This window comes from Diplotaxodon limnothrissa, linkage group LG12 (genome assembly GCF_057381915.1).
Source record: "Diplotaxodon limnothrissa isolate DT_005_m linkage group LG12, D_limnothrissa_male_GT1.1, whole genome shotgun sequence".
In the NCBI taxonomy this organism is placed as follows: Eukaryota; Metazoa; Chordata; class Actinopteri; order Cichliformes; family Cichlidae; genus Diplotaxodon; species Diplotaxodon limnothrissa.
The window spans coordinates 37,108,856-37,125,153 of NC_140607.1; the positions used below are offsets into that span (position 1 = coordinate 37,108,856).

At 39.9% G+C, this 16,298-nt stretch overlaps 1 protein-coding gene across 1 annotated transcript in view; it reads left to right on the top strand.

Annotated features, from left to right (window-relative positions):
- The window catches only part of LOC146621839 (protein unc-13 homolog B-like), an 89,713-nt gene that overhangs the window by 18,665 nt on the left and 54,750 nt on the right, over positions 1 to 16,298 (top strand). Inside the window, exons 2-3 of the mRNA XM_085368580.1 lie at positions 1,548 to 1,577; positions 16,056 to 16,155. Coding sequence (XP_085224706.1) covers positions 1,548 to 1,577; positions 16,056 to 16,155 — 130 coding nt within the window. The remainder of the gene's footprint in view (positions 1 to 1,547; positions 1,578 to 16,055; positions 16,156 to 16,298) is intronic.

Consider the following 16,298-nt stretch of genomic DNA (forward strand, 5'->3'; position numbering starts at 1 on the left):
GAGAGCCCCATTCTGCTCGATTATTCTGTTTGAATCCACATAGTAGCAAAGACACGGAGTCATAGATGAAGAACGGTTGCTTCAGAAAGCTGGACTGAGAGGAGAAATGTAACTGCAGCATCATGTTTCCTTGAAAGTGAGCGAGCTGTAGTCATATTCAGGTTTGCGTGTTGCTGTAAAACTGTAATCAGAATACATTATTTTGCTTGGCTAAATGTTGTAAACCCCTCAGTCGTAAATGGCTGAGGAATATTGACATCAGCCCGCTGATCAGGCGGGTGGGGGCGTGGCCAACGAAGTTTGTGAACGCCATCGGCACACATTTGGGATTGTCGTGCCAACAGGTGCAGCTTGAACTAGTAACACAGTTGCTTTATTCCACCAATTACTGCGGCGCTAGTGTAGCTAATAGGATTACTGATTAGCAAAGAAGTAACTAAACATGTAACAGAAACAGAAACATGTCTCATAAACTCACATTTTATTCATGATAGAATGTAGAAAACCAATCAAATGGTTAAACTGAGAAAATGTACCATTTTAGGAAAAGTATTAGTCTATTCTGGATTTGATGACAGCAATACTTTTCAGAAGTTGTGACAGGGTGATGTTTACCACTGCGTAGCATGCACTCGTTCTTTTTTTTTTAACAACAGTCCAAAAACATCTGGGAACAGAGCAGCTGTTGGATTTTTGAGAAAGCAATGTTTTCCCATTCTTGTTTGGTAGAAGATGGATTTGTCTGTTTGTTTTGCGTGCAGTATTATGCGTGCAGTACCAGGGCGGAAATAATAACCAAAACCTTCTTAAAAGCAAAATTCTACAGGGAGGAAGGGTTGTATCAGGAAGTGCATCAGGAATAAACTCTCTTCCAACTCAAACATGCAGATTTATCCACTGTGGAAATAAGAAAGCACCCAAAGTACCATCAGCCGTTCATCAAGGTGGAAGCTATGGCTTATAGTAAATTATGTGAAGTCACTGAAAAGATTCCAGTAGGATGTATGCAGTGAGAAATGTGTCCCATATCCTTCCACCCACAAGATAAACTATGAACTGTTTCTTATCACGGATGTGTGATCTCTATGAACGGTTCCAGTGTTTGGCTGGGTTAACTTATTCTAGGTTAATATTTATGGATTTAGCAGATTGTGTCAGTGTCTTTTCACAACTCATTTCCTCGCTGATTGTTGATTCACACAGTCCATTCTTCCTGCAGCTATTGCAACAGTGCCAATACTGTTTCAACCACAATAATATACATCAAATATAAAAACTGTATTTGTTTCCTACAGTCATACAACACATTGAACTGTTATTTAATAGGCTTGGGGTTAATTTTATGAAATTTTATTGCACAATTTTATTTTTGAAGTACATCAACAATCAGGAATAAGAGTGTAGAGGGGTTAGAACATTGTTCAGTCCCTCAAAAATTAAATTCCATTGAAATATCTAAGAGTATATAATCCTGATGAGTCACAGAATCCTCTTCATCCTCTTCATCACATTGGGACTAATAGGTTTTTTCTCTCTTCTTCTTTCAGTAAAGAAAGCCAAACTCCACGGGCCCCCAGGTAAGAGCGTATTATTTTGGCTCTTTCTCTGCTGCGCTTTTTTTGTATATGCTATTTGTATTTCTACATTATTTCACATTAAGTCACTTCAGTGATCTCCAAAACCTGATACAGACATATTGACTCTGCAGTGTCTGTGTCCAAGATACAGAGAACTTGATCATCCAGGAACAACGGTATCCACTCATCACACTTTTTGTTTTGTCTTAGCGATAAAAAAAAGAAAGAAATATAAACAGTTTTCTTTAAGTTTTGACAGAGTCCTCTTTTTAAGACCTTGACCTTTTTCTCACAGCCTGAGGTTTTGCACCAGTGTTAGAAGTCTTCAGTTTGTAGGCATGCTAAGACTTTAATCATGCACAGCTGAGGCTGGCGGTGCTCTCATTAGTTTTGAAGATATTTAATAAGCAAAAATTGAATATTTTGAGCAGATGTTTGAAAAACAGTAAGAGGTTTCCTAATGTTTAAAAGTCCTCCAGTGACCTTGAATGCCTGACAGCATCAGAAATCATGCTCATAGCTCAGTACAACAGATAGAAAGTTTGGCCTTGATGATTTTTGCATCCTTTAAACCTTTAAACTGCCTCTGAGCGGGGTGACCTGGACACTGGAGGGGACGTGGGGGCGTTGGTGTCCTGCCATAGACGGCTGGAGGCCTCATCTCTGCTAACTGGAGTCACTGAACTTTAATATGTTTATCCTGTTGGTGCCATTTGGAGCAACTTTAATGGAAATTTCTGACTAATATTGTAGCTTGTTGTTCATAAAGTTAATATTTTGGTTTTCATTAGTGAAATGTATTTTATTAGGCAAATATGTATATGACACACACTTTTTTTGGATGCAGTTTGCTAACCAAGCTTACTAGTGTTAGCTGATAGTACTCCATATAAAGTCTTTTATCCACATGAAGTCACTTCTGGCACCAAAAAAACAATAAAGAGGCGAAAGTCTCTTCTTAAATGTTTATCCAGTCTATAACACAGCTAACACAGAGAAACAGACAACCATTCACACCTACAGCCAATTTAGCCAATGTGACGTGTAAGTCTTTAGACTCAGGGAGGAAGTCAGAGTACCGGCTAGTGGATTTAAACCCAGATGGTTGCTGTGAGGCGACAGTGGAGTTCAGTTGCCTATGGGCAATTTAGAACTGCCAGTAACCGATCCCCACTAACTGCATGTCTTTGGACTGTGGGAGGACGTCAGAGTACCCGGAGAGAACCCATGCAAACTCCCCACAGAAAGGCCCCGGCCAGGTGGTGGATCAAACCCGGGGTCATGTACTTAAGTTGAATTAAAATGTGGAAATAAAAGTTTGTCAGTCCAAAAAAAGGGTACATTTTGATCTGCTAAGCAGATGTTAGTCTGCACTTGTCCCTTTGCAAACATGTTGCAAAACGCTTGTTTGAATCTCTCTGTGGCTGCACACAGACGTGTCACAAAGCTGAAAAACCATTTTTCAAACGGTTCCTTTTCACACATGAAGCATCAACGATTCAGCAGCCAGTCAAGAGTGGGACTCCGTCTTCCCGCACATTTTTGTTCTTTGTTTTTTAAACAGTTTTGCTGGCTGCAGCTGTTTGTCCTTCCATCTTCTCTCCAGGCGATGATGATGGTAGAACAACAGCAAAGAGTGGGAGATTGAGAAATCAAGCTGGAGGACGGGAGAAGGAAATCAATAGATCATCACAGACAAAGGGCCACCTGCTAGCCTGAAATGACTACGTGTCATCCCGGCATAAAGGAGACGATGGAGACAAATCTCTCAGTTTCTTTAGTAGACAGAGACAGACTCCATACACGAGCGATTTGTCACTGGCTGCCTTTGGCCTCTGATTGACGAGCAATTTCTCAGAGCAGGAGGGCGAGATTTGAATCCAGGGTGCATGAAACGGGACATGGGTGGTTGTGTCGGTGGCGCCTGTGGTGTCCTGTAGTTCCTCTGAACTACCTGCAGTAGGACACTGTAAACACATTAGTTCACAAAATGTCTTTTTTTCCTATCTCGGCCTGCTTACACAGGGTCTGTTGTTCTCTTGTTTTTCACTGTTATACATTAGTGTCTGATGCACACTGGAATTACTGGAGCTCTCTGTTCGTAATTTTCTCATTGGAATGACCTGAAATAACACACCTACTTCTCCTCCCAGCTGTAACACCCAGTCACGTCAGTGAAAGAGAATAAGCGCAGGACGGCTTTCTGTCGGGCGACATGAGTTTGTCCCACTCTAATGCCCCAGTTTTAAAAACATGATCTGATTTTATCTTAATAGTAGAAGCAATAGATTGTTTGCCTGGGGGGAGCTGGCTGCTGTCCCAGGGCCCTCCTGAAATCTCATGGGTGGATGACCTCTGAGGGATGTTAGCTGATTTGTGTCACTTTATTAGTTTAGAAGATGTAACTTTTATCTTGTTTTTAGGCTCTGGAGACATTAATCTCAGCTATACAGCACCCAGCAAGCATTGGGTTTCGGTGCGAATATTAAAATATTATTAATAGTGATTTTTGTTTTCATCCAGAGCCATAAGCAGGTCAGTTGTTTGGTTGTCGCTGAGCAAGAATACCAGCCCAGTCTCAGAGTCCAATTTAAATGCATAAGCTGAACACCATTTTTAAAGGTTCACAAGCAGCAGTTGATTTGTAAACATAACCAGGAAGTTAAAAAAAACAAACAAACAAAAAGTAAAAATTAAAAAAATTACCAAATCAAAACAAGAAGAAATAAAGTTCACAGAGCTGAGCTGTCCCCAGAAAAACCACAAACACTGCAGTCACCTAGCTGACAAACCTCCAACATATTTGTAGTTCTTTTATTTTTTTTATGTTCTGTACTTTAAGAACCATTATCTCTACACATACAGTTTAGCTGCGACACATGAAAATACTTGTGCATAACTGTAGTATTATTTGAGCATATTGCTCCAGCTCTGGCCTCCTTACACTGGCTTCCAATTCAATTTAGGATCTATTTTAAAATCCTTTTACTGGTTTTTAAATCCTTAAATGGTCTGGCACCTGTATATTTGTCCGATCTGCTGAAGCCCTGTGTCCCCCCTCGCTAACAGCTGTTGCTCTCAGTCCCTAAATCACGTTTGAAACTTAGAGGAGACCGAGCGTTCTCTATTGTGGCCCCGAAGCTTTGGAGTGATCTTCCTCTGCCTATTAGACAATCTACATCAGTGCTGGTTTTTAAATCCAGACTAAAAAGTCATTTTTATTTGCTGGCCTTTGACTCAGTGGGTAACTGACACTATTATTTTATTGTTATTTATTTACTGTATTTATTATTCTTATTGTATTTTTATATGTTTTCATTGTATTTTTTATGTTTCTGCTGTACAGCACTTTGTTCGGCCATGTTTTGTTTGTGCTATATAAATAAACTATGGTATGGTGTTATGGAGTCAGAGGCCACTTAAGATGTTCACATGGACCATTCCACGGCTCATTAAATTGAATGCTTCCCTTTTAAATAATGTCAGAATTTCAAACATCTGCTATGACAGCAGATTTTTAGTATTTTGAGGTCCCAAGCACAGGTAGTTGAAATGACTACCTGTGCTTGGGACCTGAGGGGCCGGACACTACTTACTGTCTGGGTTAGAGGTTTGGGATGTAAGAGTAATGCTCATGACTGCAGAAAATCTGACTGAGAAAACGACTGTGTCAGTTTAATAGTAAATCAAATGGTTTCCTGCATCTTTAAAAAAAAAAGTTAATTGTCCATCTTACCTGTTTTTAGTTTTACGTTTCAGCTGAAGTTGAGTCAGTTAAAATATTTAGGCGTTGCTTGTTAAAAGAAATCATTTTCCCTCAAAACAAGAGACTATTTTTCAGTTTTGTTTAAACACAAACTCGTCTCAAGCCATGTTCTTTTCCATATCTGACAGCTTGCTCATTAGCAGAAGTGGCTATATAGCTGTGATGGTCCACTGCTGCCTTGTAACTGCAGAGGAAACCCTCACCCTAATGAGTCAATAGTGCTGGTGTAATGAGGCAGGCCTGTCTCTGCACAGCCTGAACCTGTTGTCTGACTTATTGCAGCTCCTCCCAGTTAACAGTTTATTCATAATCTGCGTAGCTGCCCCAGAGGACAGTATTATTCCCTGTTAGAAAAAGAAATCTAGGTTCAATTAGGGCTGCTCAATTAATCGAATTTTAATCACGATTACGATCTGGGCTTTCAACGATCATTAAAAATGACTGAGCCGATTATTAGCCCCTCCTTCATTTATCCGCGACACCTTAAAGGCCGGTCCGTGAAAATATTGTCGGGCATAAACCGTCCGTGGCGCAAAAAAGGGTGGAGACCGCTGATTAAGAGGACCCGAGGGAAGCTCGGAAAGCTAAGCAGAAGTTATTTGGAGAGGAGAGTGACTGCCGCTGGTTGAAAAGAGAGGTAAAAAAAACTTCAGTGGTGTTGCACACTATTTTATATTATTTTTTAAAGTCATTGTTAACCCTTTAAATCCGGTCAGAGCAGCGCGCTCCGTTTTGTGTAACTATTTTTAAATCCCTGTAGAACCTGAACCTAAGCTAGCGCAATAATTTGTTTTGCATATGAAACCGGAGGAGTTGTACTTACATCTGATGCCATCAGCTTGTCCTCGGTCACGGTTTCCTTCCACATAAAGCTTTGCAAAAATTGCATAAAAAGCGCTTGCAGGAACAAAAACATAATATTCCAGAAACACGCTTTGCCGATCCGATCAGCTGTTCATAACACTTCCCACAGTGAAACAGATGTCAGCGCGAACTGTCTCATGTCCGCCATTTCCTGGCCGAAACCGGAAGTGACGTCATTTTCGCAGAAATGTAGTTTTTTACTTGTAGACCTTAAAACCTCTACTGGTCATGTTTGACTTTTCTGAATAGTTGCTGGGATGCTTAGAACTCGAATTGCACAGCTGGAAATAGTTTATTTTGATGCACCTGCTGTTTTCTTTGCAAATTTGCATCATAGGATTGTTTTTTTTTGTTTTTCCTGCAGTATATAAAAATTGCTGTATCTCCAAAATAAAACTATGAAGACACTCAAAATAAATTTCCTGTTGTTGTAAACTATTTTTTGCAACTTTTTTGTATTTAAAGTTTTGAAGGATAAGCCTCTTAAATTTCTCCAAGTAGAAATATATGTAAAAAAAACAAAACAAAAACGATTTTCAATTTTTTTGTAGTTTATTGCACTTTTTTGCAATTAATGTAGTTACTATGGACTTAATGCATACATATTATTAAAATATGGGCTATAACAGTTGTATTAATGTATAGCAACTTGAAATGCTCCCACAAATGGCACTACAACATGTAAAAAAATAATATAAGCTCTGGCGGACTTGGTTCTATAGTAGGTCTTAAAGGGTTAAATAAATATCGTCAAATAATCGCGATCTCAATTTCAGTGAAAATAATCGTGATTATCATTTTTGCCATAATCGAGCAGCCCTAGGTTCAATACAGTAAGGCTCTACAGTGTCGGTTAAACAAACAGGCATGGAAAGTTTTTCTACTGGAGGGCAGACGAACTCCAGAACAAGCTGATGCACAGAAAAGAGTCTGCTTAGGAAGAACAAGGCGACGACTCAGACTTCACTGTCATTTCCTGGTCTTGACCAATATTCTTCAGGCTTTCTGAAGGTCTGCCCTAGTTTCTCTTTGGGCATTGGCTGCTTTTTCACTCATTTTCAGTCCAGTCTTTGTACCTGACCATTTTCAGAGAAATATTGTATGTGTGTTTTTTTTATTTTTTTGTCCTTTGTTGTAAGCCTGTTAACACTGACTTATCAGTTATTCAAGCATTACTAACTCAACCACCTAACTTGATGAAATCCTTGTTCCTAGCAGAAGCATTCATGTCCAAAGAAATAAGAAAAAATCCAAGACCTGACACTGACTTAGAGATGCAGCTGGTCGATCCATCCACTGCTCACTGCAGCATCATCAGAAATGGTCTCAAAAAGCTATTCTAAAGAAAGAGAAAAGGCTGAGTATGCTAAACTACACAAGAACTGGACTGAAAATCAGTGACAACAGGTCTGATGGACAGAATAATGTGACATTTTTGGTTCAAATCATAGTCAGTATGTCTTGATACATGCTCAGTCATCCAGGTCGTGACAATTTGCGTTTCTCCCGCTGAAAACGCAACGTCCAGATGAACAGAATCAACCTTTTGGCATAGTCAGTACGTCTAGAGGAGGTCAGGAGAAAACCACAGTCATCTATAACAGCATCCCCAACCTTTTTTGCAACACCGGTTTAATGTCAGACAATATTTTCACAGACCGGCCGTTAAGGTGTCACGCATAAATAAAACAAAATAAAATGACATGACCAAGACAAAAACTGTGGTTTTTGTAAATATAATAATAAACGCAAATTCGCTGTGTAATTGTGTAACTTTATTAGCAGCGTCCTCCTGAAAATTGTGACATCCTCCTCTCTGCCCCTTAATGCTCTGTGGTTGCTATGGTAACATGTAAATAAGACACACAACTACAAAGAACAGGGAAACAGAGTTAACAATAAAACTCCTGAAAGCCATAAATTTCACACCCGAGCCTCAACTCTCGTGATCCGGTACCAAACGACTCGTGGACTGGTGCCGGTCCGTGGCACGGAGCTTGGGGGCCGCTGATCTATAAGACGGTGGCTGCTCGATCTGCTTTTCAGCCAGCGGTGTTGGGATCTGGTCAAAGTTGATTCTTGCTTGGAGTGCGAGAGGTCTCCGATCCAAATCCCAGATGAGCCCACAGTTTTGTTACGCTTGGCCTAATACAGTTAGTGCAACAGCGACATCCACTTTCCCCAAAATTTTCTTCACCGGTGTCTCAGAAAATACTTTTTAAATTTAAATTAGTAGCAAAGAATTTTAAATATATCATATATATTAAATGTAATTAGCTGAAACAAAATGCTGCTGATTGTGTTTGTTATGGAAGAATTTATTCTTTTTTTTGTCACCACCGTAAGCTGTCCTCATCGACCAACAGCTCTTCTCTGTTTGAGCTCCCCATCACTCTGCCACATTCTCCAGCCTTCTCCAGCCCCGCCACCTCCCCTGACACCCATAATAGAGTATTCATTACTGCCTAGTAAATGTCATCTTGCCTGGCTGTGCTCTACACATCCATGTATAACTGAATATAACTTATTTATTTTCATAAGTCATCGCTGCTTAATTATAAATGACGCTGGCTGCCCCCTGAGAGAGTCCCGCTGCATGCTGGGATTTGTCTTTAGCAAGGAGCTGCTGACAAGAGGAAGGTGTTTGTTTGTTTTTTTTCACTGCAACCATTTATGGAGATGTGCTTAATGTCTTTCAGATATTTGTTATGATGCCCATATTTTGCATGACAACCGTGGAGGTGTCATAGGAAATAGATGCCACACTTTTACATTTTTACTATAATGTGTTTTAGGTTATTTTTGTTGTTGTGCTTTTCTTTCATTCACTGCCTATCCAGTTGTTTGTTTTCCTCGTTTTTTTTCCCTTTACCCTTGGTAGCTGTCAGTAAATTGGGCTGCCTTCAGCCCTGCCAGTCACCTTGTTCCCTTAATCACAGACCTGGCAACTGTCTTAAAGGAATGATGGATTATTCCCAATGTAACCCTTTCCCTCCTGCCCCCTTTCACTCTAGAGCTGTGCTTGGTGAAGAGAAAGCACTGTACATAGACAGTGGACGTCATTTTAGTTTTATTTTATTTCATAAATGGACAGGTATTATTTATAGATGGAGAAATCTATTGCACCTAAACCTGATGAACGCACGCACGTGCGCGCACACAAAGAACAGTGATTTATGAATGGCAAACTCTCTTTTGTTCCACTACAGTATGACAGAAAAATCACTTTCAGCCATTTCATAATCGCACGGCTCAACATAGAAGAGCCACCTCGACGGGACAACACTTAGCTGCACATCTACATCTAAAGGTCAAAGGTCACTCTTTCGAGGATGCCAATATTCACATTTTGGGCAGAGAAGACATGGTTTGAAAGAGGCTACCTATGTCCACTGTGAACGACAGTCTTTGGACACTGGGTGTGGCTCATGACACCAACTGCAACCTACAGTACAATGCAACTGGAGCCCCCACTCACACCCTGTGTCAGGTGAGCTCAGTGGGTGACATAATTGTGTGGGGCAAGGCCTCACAATGGTTTCACCCAAAACCTCTGCCGATAATGACCCACACGCTTTTGCACACCTTGGCCCATGTGGTGAGGTGCATGATCATTAGTGGGTCACAACCCCCTTAAGGGACAACTTCCACTAAGTCTCCTCCACAGAAGAAGCTTTTTGGATGAGAGTGGAAATGTGTTCAATAAACCTAAAGAAGTCCAGTCGATTTTTTCTTTCCAAGCTCATCCTCCTTAGCTCGTGCAAAATGTTTTTAAATGACTTTGCAAAAAATGTAAACGTAAATGGTTAAAAAAACGTTTTGTCAGACGTCTAAGTCCCACACTCTTCATTATGCATGATGCATTTGTTTTTATTCACGTTGTACCTTTTAGTTGCTAGGCACTAAGAACAACTTGCTTAGGGTTAAGTCATGTTTGGGAATGACAGCAGCGTAACATTGATGCCATAACCCGGTCTGTTAATGCACTGTCTCTAAAGGGCACTATATGCATAAATGAGAAATGCCAGTGACTTTTGAAAATGGCATTATGTGACACACCAGTAACTGGAACGATCTTAAAACCATTCCCAGAATACTTTGATAAATATGTTGTGTTGTATTTGTGTTCATTCTAGCATAAAATCATACGTTAAAAATCTGGCAGAAATGGAAAACCTAAGAAAATACGCAGAGAGAAATCTTTAAAGTGACCGGATATGGAGACCTGCATTGGTACAGGGTAGAGCCAAAGGGCTTATTCATCAGGGTAGTTAACTAAAATATTGCCATGTTTATGGCGCTTGTTTGAGGCTTTGTATCAGTCATACATTTATTTATTTATTTATTTTAAATCTTTGGGTGTTCAGTGTTGGAGTTACACTATTTCGGATTTAGCACCACAAACTAAAAATATATCTATCCATCCATTTTCTTCCACTCATCCTGGCCGGGTCGCGGGGGCAGCAGCCTAAGCAGAGAAGCCCAAACCTCCCTCTACCCAGCCACCTCCTCCAGCTTGTCGAGAGACATAATCTCTCCAGTGTCTCCTGGGTCTTCTTCAGGCCTCTCCCAGTGGGACATGCCTGGAACACCTCACCCAAGAGGCGCCCAGGAGGCATCCTTGTCAGATGCCTCAACCAACTCAACTGGCTCCTTTTCCATGTCGAGGATAATTTTATTTATTTTTATATAACCTTTATTTATACAGGTAGCCCCATTGAGACCCAATGTCTCATTTACAAGTGAGACCTGTTTCAGACAAGCATATTTTAAAAAGCGGCTCTACTCTGAGCACCTCCCAGAAGGCTGAGCTCCTCAACCCATTTCCAAGGGAGAGACTAGCAACCCTTCGGAGAAAGCTAATTTCTGCTGCTTGTATGTTTGATTTCATTCTTTCAGTCACTACCCACAGCTCGTGACCGTAGGTGAGGGTGGGGACGTAGATTCCCGTTTACTCTCAGCTCCGTTTTCCCTATGACAGACCAGTACACTGCAGCCACAGCACAAATCTGTTGATCTCCCACTCCCCTCAGCCGTGAACAAGACCCCGAAATACTTAAACTTCGACACTCGTCCCTGACCCGGAGTGGACACGCCACCCTTTTCCGGCTGAGGATATATAATTTATTATAATGCCAAATACCTGTAAAGATCTAAACTCCATTAACATATTTTTCAGTTGTATATTTTCAGAACGTGGCTAATGAAGTGTCATATTTTTAAATGATTTTTTATTTAGCCTTTATTCCACATGGCAGTAGAGAGTAGCACTGGACCCGATGTACAAGAAATGGCTCCTGCAGACATTTGAAACCCTCGACGAGTCCAGTTGATGTCTTACCTACTTCCTTAATGTTTTTGACACCTTTGGGTCCACTGTGGTCACCTTGATAAACGGTTCCCTGCGATCTGGCTCTGTCCGCAGGTACTTTAAACATTGAGTTATTCAACATCTGCTGAAAAAGCCTAACCTGGATCCAACACTACAGACAAGCTAGAGACCCACCGGGTTTTAGAAAGTTAGACTCCACAGAAACAGCTCTCCTTAAAGTCACAAATGACCTTTTGATGGGCGCGGACAGGCCGGGGACAGGGGCTCAGGCCTTGTTCTATTGGACCTTAGCTCAGCCTTTGATAGCATTGATTATCAGATATTAATCCACTGCTTAAATCTTTTAGTAGGGATATGTGGATCTGTCCTCATTTATGGCTGATTGAACACTTTTGGTTTCAGTGGGAAACTTTCGGTCAGATGGAGCTGAAATTTCATGCGGTGTCCCACAAGGATCTGTTTTAAGCCCCTTGTATTTTTCATTGTATAATCTGCCTTTAGGCCTTCTCATTAGTTGTTTCAAAATTATTTCCTACCATCTGTATGCAGACGATATCCCAAAGTACATCTCCTTTAAACCTTGTGAATTGGACAACTTCCAATCCACTTCCAATGGACTGTCTTAAGGAAATTAATGGTTGGATGACAAACAATTTTCTGCAGCTGAACGCAGAGTAGACTGGGTGTTTAATTCTTGTTCCAGAGAGTATCATGCCCCAAATCAGGCAACATCTGGGTCCTTTCTCATCCTTGGTAAAGAGTCTTGGGTTAATTCTTGATCAATCTCTGTTTTTTGATGCTCAAGTCTGTGACCCGTTCTTGCTTTTTTCATTTAAGAAATATTGCCAAACTTAGGACTATTGTCTCCAAAGGTGAACTGGGGATGCTTGTTTGTGCCTTCATCTCCTCCCGATTAGATTATTGTGATGCACTCTTTTCCTGTCTGTCAAGGCTTCTTTAAATCACCTTCAAGCGGTCCAAAATGCCACAGCAAGGCTTTTAACCCACAGTCATAAATTCTCTCATATCACTCCCTTGTTAAAGTCCCTGCACTGGCTTCCGGTTGGGTACAGATATCAGTTTAAAATCCTCCTCACACGAGGACAGGCCCCCACTTATATCATTGAGCTTCTGCAGTATGCTATGGATTCTTTTTAAAAATGAACCACATCAACCTTTGTTAGATGGAAAATTGCTGTCTATTTCTACATTACACTACTAACCACTTTATTTCTATAAGCAGGTTTTAAACAGCTGGCCAATGATGTCTTTTCACAAAGAATATGTAGTTTTCAGGTATTCACAGCCCTTATGGCATCTAAAGGTCACCTAGCAGGAAAGGTCACTTTCCTGTACTGCATGGCTGTTTGACCGGCCCATATTTCACATATAAAGACATTTTTGAAACGCCTTTTCAAACTCACACACACCCCTAAAAATAACCAAGGCATGGCGTGGACTGATGTGATCTAGAATTTAGGATTTAGCTATATTTTACAAACTTGGGCACAGATTCAAATGAAACCTGGATATTGGAACCGAGCAATGGCTGTAATGTATTCATTCATGCAGATTAATGAGCTCATCGCTTACCTCATCTTCACCCCAGAAACACTAATGGTGCTCTTCAAAAGAGAGTAATTGTAAGATGGAGAACGCAGAAGTATACAAGGACACACACACACACACACACACACACACACTATAACACTGAGTGGATTCTCTTGTGTGTAGAGTGGCTACTTGAGGCAGGTAATCAAGCAGGGATCAGGTGGCTGGATGCTCAGACCTCCTCCGTTATTGCCGAATATGCAGACACACTTTGGTTTTGTGTGTGTGTTTAAACATCAAATCACATTTTATGTATTTATTTATACCATTTATGCAGTAAATTGATTAAATAATTTCAGTTTAGTAAAAGAGCAGATTAGTGGGTTAAAATGACAAAGAAGATAATCTAAGAAATGCAAAATTCAAATTAAGTGCTTTTAAATTTTCCACCAGAGTATCACGTGCAGTTATTTTCTGTTCTCAGGATTGTGTCATTCATCACTGCCTTCCAAACCATTAAAAGGCTATAAAGTTTTGTTTTTGAAGTACATTTAGGCCCATAAAATCAAGAATTTGAAAACAATAAGGAACATATTTGGTGTGGGTTAAACGCTCTTATAGTCAGGATGGCCTTTAGTGACAACTGAATTAACTTCTTGGGCAAAATTTGTTGATTTGATTAAACCAACATAGCTCAAAATGTAAGGCGTAATTTCCCTTCTCAAGTACTGATTGCTGGGAAATCACACTGAGCTCTCAGCACCCATGAATCTGCAAAATAACCCTAGTAACCATATTTCATTACAGTTTTGTAAGTTCATTAAATACCTTTCTAATTGCAATTTCTTTTGTTGAGCAGAAAATAGATTTTAAAGGAGAATGCAGTTTATTTGCATGGCAATGTAGATTGTAGGAGTTCTATTTATTTTATAAATACTGACATAATTGATTATGCTATTGATACTTTAGAATAACCAAATGTAACTTTGATGTGACTGAATATGATTTGCGTTACATCTGAGTGCATGACTTGGACTAGTTTTATAAAAGGAAACAAAATAAATTCCGTTTTGCTTGATTAATAAATATAATGTCTGGTTTACCTTCTGAAATGGCGTTTTCTTGTCACAGCTTCTCTCCTGCTCAATTATCATACAACAGAGTGCAGTTTTTAAAGCTATTTCTACTTGTTCATTTCTCTTCACCATCTCCTGGTTTTTTCAGTTTGATCAAATATTCAACATTTTGAAGGTTTTTTTTAACATTTTTGCTGCATATTTCCTCAAATGACTACACTACTGAATACTATTATTAATAGTAATTATTCTGTTTTGTCATACAGTATCCAATTAAAGCCCATTAAAAATGTAAATGTGTGTAAAGTTCAACTCACACCATTATTTATGTGTTTTGATTATTTTTCACACGTTGCTTTAAGTGTCAGTTGCTGTTTTGTTAGGTTAAGGAAACAAAACTACTTGGTAAAGTTTAAGAAACGATCGGGGTTTGAGTTAAACTCGATATTTTCAAACAAAGTGAAGAATTTACAAACTTTCCCTCCATTTTTTGGCTCACCGGGAACATAAGTGCTGCCTTCAAATAGAAATGATACAAAAAAAAATTAAAGGAACATTTTGAAAATACATCAGTTCTCAATGGGAAAAGGTCATGCTGGCTATGTATGCTGTTACAGAATTAAAGACTACCGCGTTGTTTGATTGAGGTGAAAATTATCGACCTACAGAGGGCTGGATCCAACAACGCCCTGAAAATCTGACAAAATTCTGCATCAGGCTAGTCCTTTTTGTCCAACCCTAGGGCACGGTCCTAATGAGATGACGGATGGTATCCTGCAGGATCTCCTTCCAGATCTATACAAATCACTGAGCTCCTGGATAGTCTGAGGTGCAACCTGGAACCATTGGACGGCCTGAAACATAACATCCCAGGGGCGTTCTACTGATTTATGCCAGCGAGCACGTGGGCCAGTCAGTGGTATCATTTCCATCCTCCAAGAATTGCCTGCATATTCTCGCCAAGTGATGCCAGGCATTGTTGTGCACCGTATAGGGTCTGATAGTGGATTCAAGGATTTCACCCTGATATCTAATGGCAGTCAGGGTGGTGATGCGTAGCCTGTAGGTTTCTCTGTTCCTCCATGGATAGGACTCCCCAGAACATCAATGACCAACCAGCAAAGTAATAATGCTGAATAATGGTAGAGACAGCAAAATGTTCTCTGTGGCTTTTACTTTTTTTTTCTGAAGAGGCAATAGTAGGAAGGCATGAAGATAAGTTGCAAATATTAGGATTAAGACTTATAAAACAATAAAATTGTTTGTTGCAGCCAGCAGGAAATAAAAATCAAGACATAAAGTTGTCTAAAAATCTGAAATTACTACTGATGCTCCTTATGGAACAACAAAGATTTTAGATGCTAGGAATCATCATAAAAACCTCTGAGGTCTGAGGAATAAATGGTGACGTTGTTTTCTAAAGACCTGATTGGTTATATCAAGCATAAGCTGCTCCAGGTTATACCATGAGGTAGGTCTTTATCTTATAGTGGGTAGCAGATAAATGCTTTACCTTTTCTGTGATAGTAAATTCTACACAGAATTCTCCATCTAACTGGACGTGTGTTCTTTAGTCTTTGTTTCCAATCCAGGTTATTCTTTTTTTTTTTCCTGCTGTGTGCCAGATACACCGATACCTCTGTCTGTTTTCTGCCTCTCTTATCTCGCCTTCATCTTTCTACTGAACTCTTTATGAGACTGCAGTACTCTAAAAATAATGCCTGTTAATCATATGGCTCTGAAGTAAGGAGGCTGTGTGCTGGTTCACTGCAGCTCGCGATGGTAGAAAAGAGCAAAAAGTAGTTGAACCTTCAATAAAAGGCTTGAGATAAAATGAAAAATGTTGTGTGTTAAATAATCAAAGTCTCACATTTTATTTGCTGTTGCAGACAAATTCAACGCCTACGTGACTTTGAAGGTGCAGAATGTGAAAAGCACAACCATCACAGTCCGAGGGGACCGGCCATGTTGGGAACAAGACTTCATGTTGTGAGTACCTCAAACCCTGTTACTGCTTTGCTCTAAATTTCACTTCTCAGTGTATAGTTTTTATGTTTTATCACTTTTATATGTTAATTTAAAAAATGCATTTAAATTATTACATTTAATTCAGTTTCCCTGCTTTTTGCAGC